At 33.0% G+C, this 8,658-nt stretch overlaps 1 protein-coding gene across 1 annotated transcript; it reads left to right on the top strand.

Moving 5' to 3' along the window:
- The first annotated feature begins 1,525 nt into the window (after positions 1–1,525).
- On the top strand, positions 1,526–4,629 carry LOC120073121 (actin-7). The gene is made up of 5 exons (XM_039025747.2): positions 1,526–1,753; positions 2,661–2,733; positions 2,868–3,261; positions 3,346–3,959; positions 4,047–4,629. The coding sequence occupies exons 2-5, from the start codon at positions 2,674–2,676 to the stop codon at positions 4,110–4,112; spliced, it is 1,134 nt and encodes a 377-aa protein (XP_038881675.1). The 5' UTR covers positions 1,526–1,753; positions 2,661–2,673; the 3' UTR covers positions 4,113–4,629.
- The last annotated feature ends 4,029 nt before the right edge of the window (positions 4,630–8,658 follow it).

An 8,658-nucleotide genomic window follows, 5' to 3' on the forward strand; every position in this document is an offset into this window, starting at 1 on the left:
AATATTTCGGGTAAATGAATGGCTTGGCTACACTAAGGAAAAGGGAGTGTAAGAGGGGTTACTGTTAATAAAGAAACACATCGTCAATGAAAATTAAAGAAATCATCACAATTGGGCTTTAAATGGAAAGGTAAGTGTTTGATTGTCCCCATAGTTGGCTTTGTTTTTGTTGAAACAATTCTTCATGTTTAAGTTTGTCTCCAAACTACACTCTTTTTTCATTAGTACAATAGTTAGGTGTATGTGTCCTTTATCTCTATTTTCATCTATCAATGTTTTAATTAATATTCTTCATCTAAGGTGAGTCTCTCTAATTCTTAAAGTAGTACATATGACTTTTAGTTCCGCTTGTATTTGTTGGTTTGAAGAGAATTTCTTAAATGGTATTATATGACTGTGAAAACAATTATTTTATAAAAAAAAAAATTAAAGAAAGTTGTTTCTTAATTAAAACTTATGCCCTGGGATAATAATTTTTTTTTTTTTCTAATTTCTCAAAAGCGATATTTGTTTAGTAAGGATTTCATTATTTTGTTTTTCACTCTAATAAATATAAAAAAAAAAATAGAGGTAAGTAAATTAATGATAGACCATTCTTTTGAGATCTGTAACATATAATTCAGTCTTTTTTTTTTTTTTTTAGAGAAAATAAACATTCATAAAACCAATTAAATTAAGTAAAAGGAGACATAACAAACATAACTCAACTTACATATAGCATGTGTAAGCTATCAAAAGATCTATGGTTTGAATTTCCTATCCGACTATATCTTTCAACAAGGAAGATCGGGAATGAAGACAATTTAAGAAGGAAATCACCCCAAATCGTGAAGTATGACATCAAGATTTCTATCACTTTAATTATGGTATCGATGTGATAGTATCTATATTTTAAATTTTTAATACAACAATTAAGGTATGGGAATTTGAATCTTCGATTTTAAGAAAAAAAATATTGTCAATTATCCAACTATGCTCATTTTAGTAAGTAAAGAAAAATATAATCATACAATAATAAATATTTTTGTCTTTTTTGATATTTTAATTTATATGGTTAGATCTTGAAACACATATTACTTTTTCAAAATGGTTGAATGAAAAAAAATTATATTTTCTTACCGTTCATATTTTTTAAGGTGTTGGAGAGATTATTCTTATTTTTTTTAAAAAATTCTCTGTGGACATATCAATTTTTATATCTACGAACTCAACCAGAGGCCATGGGAGGTGAATGAAAACGAAAGACAAAAAAAACCAACAGAATTCAATTTTGAAATTTGAAAATTTTGGGTTCCAATTTCAAATTCTTGGAAAAAAAAAAAAAAGAAAAAAAGGAAAAACAAAGAGCCAAGCTGGATGAGCCGAGCTGAAGCCGGGAGAGGAAAGAAGCCGAAAGGAAAGATCGAACGGTGGAGATTAGAGAAGAGTGAGAAAAATGAAAAAAGAAAAAAAGAATGGGGCTGGGAAAGGCTGTCAGCCAGGTCACCCTATCTTTTCTCGTGGTCGAAATGATTCCTTCAATTCCCTCTCCAAATTTCTCATTTCCTCTGAATTTGCATTTGCATTTGCATTTCCCTTATTTCCCCCTCTCTCCCTCTCTCTCTCTATTTATAAACCTCATCTCCTTTCTTTCCTCTTCCTCTCATTCCCGTCTTTCAAACTCACCTAGGTCGACAACAACACTCACTGCTCTCAGCCACACCTTCTTCTTTGGAGGTTGGCTTCTTCTTCTTCCTCATTCATTCGGTTTAAGGTTTGTTTCTTCTCCTTCTCTCTACCCTTTCTGTTCTTCCTTTTACTTCACTCTTCTCACTCTGCTATCATTTTTTATCTGGGGTTTTTGTTTTCTTGCCAAATTATGCTTATTTCGCCTCTAATTTCTTTACTTTATTGCTTTAACTGATTTTCCCCTCATGGGGTTCTTCAATTTTTGCCGATCTTACTGTTTGTCTCCGAATTCTGTTTCAATCGGCCTGGATCCGAGGTTTTTGTCCCATTAATGAACCTAGATTCTTTGTGTTCCTTGGCTGATCTGAAAATTTCCATCTGGGTTTTGACTGTTTGTGCTTACGAAACCGAGATCTAGGATTTGATGGTGTTGTAGCTTTTGATTTCTGCATGCAATTCTGTCATCGCGCATAGATGGATGGCTTTCTGGTGATCACTGCATGTTTTTGTTTATTTCTTGTCTCTTTAGTCGATGGACGATCTGAGTTGGGTTTTTTTGTGGTCTGATCTATTTTTTTATGCTTCTTTTTTGTGTTGTTACTCTAGTTCATGTTAAGGATGATTTAGTTGCTTTGTTCTGTTGTGTTATTTTTATCTCTTAGATCAGTTTTGGTAGCTTCTCGATCTGAACATGTTTATGATTAGAGTTTATGGTCAGCTTGTGTTCTTGCATTATACAAAAATTGGGACTTTAATCCTTTTCATTTGTAAGATGTTTAATTCCCGGTTTGATTTTTTTGTCTCGACTCTTTTATTTGTTTTAAGTAGTATATTGTTTCCTCCTGTATTATTTGCTGAATCTGGAAGATCAATTATATCAAGTGAATATATGGATTGTAAATGGATGTTTTAAGAGATGCTCAAGACATGAATTCTAGATTGCTACGTGTGGTTTATTTATTCAACTTCTATTTTTATATTGTTTTGTGCAGTTTTTGAAAAAAAATGGCCGACGCCGAGGATATTCAGCCACTTGTCTGTGACAATGGAACTGGAATGGTGAAGGTCAGTTGTTGGTTCTTCTATCCTGTGTATTTGTGTTTGTCACCATCTTTTTTACAAGGATTTTTAGTTCTTTATATAATGATGGAAATCATCTTTATCCTCCTAATTTAATGTCATGCTTTACGATGGTGTAGGCTGGCTTTGCTGGTGATGATGCTCCCAGGGCAGTTTTCCCCAGTATTGTTGGTCGTCCCCGACATACCGGTGTCATGGTTGGGATGGGCCAAAAAGATGCCTATGTTGGGGATGAAGCTCAGTCTAAAAGAGGTATCCTTACCTTGAAATATCCCATTGAACATGGTATAGTCAGTAACTGGGATGATATGGAAAAGATTTGGCATCACACATTCTACAATGAGCTTCGTGTTGCTCCTGAAGAGCACCCTGTGCTTCTGACTGAGGCTCCACTCAACCCAAAGGCTAACAGAGAAAAGATGACGCAAATCATGTTTGAGACATTCAACGTGCCTGCTATGTACGTTGCCATCCAGGCCGTTCTGTCCCTCTATGCTAGTGGACGTACCACTGGTACGTATATGTATTCTATTTGAATGACAATGATGTAATTTTGAACTTTTATTATTTGGTATTGATAGAGCCTACTTTGAACAGGTATCGTGCTGGATTCTGGTGATGGTGTGAGTCACACTGTTCCTATCTATGAGGGTTATGCCCTCCCTCATGCCATTCTCCGTTTGGACCTTGCTGGTCGTGACCTTACTGATGCTCTCATGAAGATTCTTACTGAAAGAGGTTACATGTTCACCACCACTGCTGAACGGGAAATTGTCCGTGACATGAAGGAGAAGCTGGCATATGTTGCTCTTGACTACGAACAAGAACTCGAGACTGCAAAGAGCAGTTCCTCTATTGAGAAGAACTACGAACTTCCTGATGGACAAGTCATCACCATTGGAGCTGAGAGATTCCGTTGCCCAGAAGTTCTATTCCAGCCATCTCTCATTGGTATGGAAGCTGCAGGAATTCACGAAACTACCTACAACTCCATCATGAAGTGTGATGTAGATATCAGAAAGGATCTTTACGGAAACATTGTCCTCAGTGGTGGTTCAACCATGTTCCCTGGCATTGCAGACAGGATGAGCAAGGAAATCACAGCCCTTGCTCCCAGCAGCATGAAGATTAAGGTTGTTGCACCACCTGAAAGGAAATACAGTGTCTGGATTGGAGGGTCTATTCTTGCATCTCTAAGTACCTTCCAGCAGGTAAATCTTCTATTCCATATAGTATTTTGCTGTAGTTGTTAATGCAATTCACGAATGACACACTCATCCACCATTTTGTTGCATCAGATGTGGATCTCAAAGGGTGAATATGACGAATCCGGCCCATCCATTGTCCACAGGAAGTGCTTCTAAGCTCTCAATTTCTTTGATGATGATGAAGAAGATGATGATGATGGTGAGTTATTTCCCTTTAGTTGGCTTTTTTGTGTCATGTAATGTTGTACTGAGATTGGTTGGAGTCAAAGGAAGAAAGGGGGGTCTATTGAATTGAAGGGACTGTGTTACATTATGTTGTATCAATGCCATTTGATTCTCCATTCATACCGATGGCCTGTTGGAAGCTCACAATTGCTGTGGTGACCCTCCAGATTTGGGGCAAAGAGGAATTCTGTTCTGTTCTGTTCTGTCATCTCTATGGTTCAACCATTTCTTTTTAGTAGGGATATTTGTAGCAGAAGAGTGATTGGTGATGCTTTTCCTAAAATATATATTTTTTCTTCTTTCAATTTTCCTCTTTTTTTTTTTGAAGGTTTTTTCTCTGAGAACATTAATGTTAATATTTATTTTATGCGAAATATTAGTGTCAGTTTTCCGGTCATAAACTTGGTATGGAATTTAAATCTTAATACTCTGGCTTTTGAGCTTTTCAGAGGAGTCTTTCTTTCATAATTTCTTGCCCTTGATTTACTCTTTTATTGAGGTATACTTGTAGGTAAATTCATATGTTGTTTGCATGTATGACAACTATTTTTCTGTATTCTTGGGGATATTTTTCGCTGAATAATCCTCTATTTGTGCTATTTAGTATGCACATGCATTCAAATATCCTGCAAGTCTGACTGATGGTGAAAGATTCCATTTTCAACCTAAGGCCCCAAAAAATAACTTCGTTTAAAGGGACGGGGTATATGATACTCTTTGTAGTACTAAAAGTTTTCTCCAAAGACAAATGTTAGATTTAGGTAGGTTGAGTAGAATAAAGACTTTGCTCGACCTCAACAACAGTTACTAGTCATACTTCAAGGAGTCCTTCGGCTATAGAAGCCTTTTAAACTTCCATTGTGGACTCACTTGTAACGATGCAGGTTCACTATTTAACTTAAAAATAAAGCTTTTTGTAAATAAATAATTCATCAGTTTGAGATCTTTAGAAATTCTAATGAAAAAGAAACATTTAAGTTTAAAACTCAAAATTCTAGGGTACTCTTCATTAAAAACGTCCAAACAGTCTTGAAAGCATGACTCGAAGCAGAAACATTTGAAATATTCTTAATTGGTGGAACCTAAAATTTTGTCTTTCTGATATTCAATTTTACATCAATTTGGGAGTGTAGATCAATTACATACATACTAAAGTCAGGAAAGCAGGACAAACATTTTTATTTTATTGTTTTATGTGTATGTGTGAGGTCCAACATAATTTCATTACCAAACATGTAATTGATCAATTAATGTTTTATAGTAAAACATGCAAACGTGTCATACTCAAATAAGTCTCATTTAGTTTGAGGGTAAAAATATTAATAAAAGAATTTTTGCCACTTCGAGATTGAATCTCAAATTTTTTTTTAAAGAGATATTGTAATTAAAGTGTGGGATGGGAGAATTGAACCACATTATGCCAGTTGAGCTGCACTCTTGTTGACTCGAGATTGATTCTCAATTAATATCTAAATAATCTTTCCGTCAGCCTATGCCTAAATCATAAGCCAAAATTACTTTCAATATTTAGGGCCCAACTCCAAACACAAGTTTATACTTTGATTAATTTGACAAATTGAAGTCAAGGACAAGTATCATACATTTTGATAACAAATTATTTATTTTTCAAAATTCGTCAGTGTATATTTATACATAAATCTAAAAAAAGGAACATTGCAGTTGAATGATATATTTTGGACAATCGAAAGTTGTCATGTAATAGTGACAAGATTATGAAATTAAAAGTGGACCAATCAAAGTTTGACAAGTAATTCTTGTTAGATTTAATTTAAATTTGAGAACATCAATAATGTGATTCATGTACATCATTTGCTATTTTATCTGTATGACCTATTATTTTATTAGGCCAATTAAGAGAAAAAACAATTCATAAATTAACTAAGAGATGATTAAAAGATAATTTTCTAATTAAATAACAGGAGATGTCTATATAAAGATAAAATCCTAAGGATTGACACTCTCATTAGGTAGTTCTTCTCCAATAGCAATCAACGACACTAGAGAAATTCAATGGACCAATTACTGACAATATACATGAAGGCAGGGAAATTCCATTTATAAAGAAGAAAGAAAAAGAAGTAAGAAACAAAGTAAATAATTCAAAAATTCACCACAAAATTCATATATAATGGACTAAATTATTATAATACCGTGTTTCAAACAACTTGGGAAAAAGGTATTTTAAAAATAAAATCAATTTTCTATAAACACTTTTGAAAAAGAAATATTTTAAAATGCGTTTATTGTAGCTTCTTCCAGGTCTGTTAATGATCAAAAGTGTTTTTTTCTAAACAAATATTAATAAATAAAAATAACTTTAAACTAGTTTTTTAAAATTGTTTTAAATAAAGTTTTTTTTCCTAATAATCAATTATTTTTTCAAGTGTTATATATATATAATCAAATTATATATATAATCAATATCAATTATATATATAATCAATATCAATCATATCAATTATATATATAATCAAATATATATATATATATATATATATATATATATATTTCTTTAAATGGTTTTGATGATTCTAAAATCATTTAGAGAAACTATATAATACATCTAAAATGGGTTGGTTAATTTTCTATATTTTTGCATAGATAAAAATGGGGAATTTTCACAAATTCAAAAATAAGTGAAACTATTTATATAAAAATAACAAAATTTACTCTTCTTTGATAAATGCCCATAGAAGTTTATTAGTGTCTATCGGCGACTGATAGAAATTTATCATTGATACTATGTGATAGATGTTGATAGAAGTTTAATAGAGTTTTTTTTTTTGCTATTTCTGAAATAATTTGACATTTTTTTTATTTGTGAAATTTTTTTGATTCAGAACATTTTGAAGAATATCTAAACTCAAAACAAAATTAATTGGACCTAAACTGAGAAATCGAAGTCAAGAAAAGATGAAGTATAAGTCATTTTACTCGAGAGGACAATATTTCAACCCTACTTTGCAACGTTTTCACCTACTCTACAATGTCTCAACACTACATATTTTTATGAAAGAAACACACATGCTTGTCTTGGTTATTTTGGAAAAAAGAATTAGGGCAATGCCTCGATGCTGCAATATTGTTTAACATGTAGTATATACACTTTTTTTTTTTATCCCATTTTAAGGCATCTTCTTAGTAGACATTTACACGGTTTCTAGAGAGTTTTTAAAGACTTTTCCCTTTTACATATTTCATCTTGCAATCAATCGAACTCATGGAGAGAATTTAGGTCATATCATCATGATGTTCAACTGGAGTTCGTATTCTGATTCAAGTGTTTATTTTGGCTACTTCAGCTGGAAGATTGTGAGACTTCGAGAATTTAGGTCATATTACGTCACATACATAAATAATTAAACATAGACCAATATGGTTATGGTTTTGGCATTATCAAGCAAACAAAAGCCTAATTCTTACAAAAACAGCAAAAAAACGACTCCAAAATGTTTTTGGATTGCTCGAACCACCTTGAACCGGACCCGAACCTTTCGAACCGGACCACCAATGCTCAAAATTGGGCTGGACTGGGTAAAAATCATCGAGTACCATCAAGCATCGAGTATGCCCTCAAGCATAGAGTATTTCACTAAATACCATCGAGTTGCATCGAGTATAATATCGTGCATCGAGTATTTCACAAAATACCATCAAGTTACATCGAGTACCATCGAGTATGGCATCATGCATCGAGTATTTCATAAAATACCATTGAGTATGAGTATCGAGTACCATCGAATATGGCATCATACACTGAGTATTTCATAAAATACCATTGAGTTTGAGCATCGAGTATCATCAAGTATGAGGAATCGAGCATCGAGTATTGTGCGGTGACTGAAAATCCAATTCCTGCTGCTCAACCTTCTTCATTTCTTTCTTCAATTACATCCTAATTGCAAATTCTAATGACTCCAATCGAATTACAGACACTTAAACACATATTAAGACCCATCAAACAAGAGCCAATTACAAGAATTACAACATAATTGAAGAGAAAATAATGCCAAAACTCATAAAAACCACACCAGTTCATTATTTTCATACAACTTATGAAAAACACCCACCAAAATTCAAATTAACGCTAATTGAGTGCTTAAATCACGCTTTGATACTAATTGTTAGGATAAGGTAACATGCAATGGAAGTAAACAGAATCAATAAGCACTCTAATTACATTTAATTTGAATTTTAAAAGAATATTGAAACAGAAATTCAAGAAGAGGGTTTCTTAACAACATATCTTTGACAATTCCAAGTTGCTCTTCACGTGATTCCAACTCCAATTCAACAGTGAACCACCAAAAGATCTTCTCTATTATTCCCAGCTTTGAATTTGAGTGGTGGAACTCCATATTGGAGTGAATTTGTGAGGGAAAAATGGGTTTGGAGGTGATGAATAAATTTTTCTGCAGAAACTAATTTCAACAGCTAAGAAAAACCTCACCTTCTA

Source organism: Benincasa hispida, chromosome 3 (genome assembly GCF_027475165.1).
Source record: "Benincasa hispida cultivar pf3 chromosome 3, pf3_genome.v1.1, whole genome shotgun sequence".
Taxonomy (NCBI): Eukaryota; Viridiplantae; Streptophyta; class Magnoliopsida; order Cucurbitales; family Cucurbitaceae; genus Benincasa; species Benincasa hispida.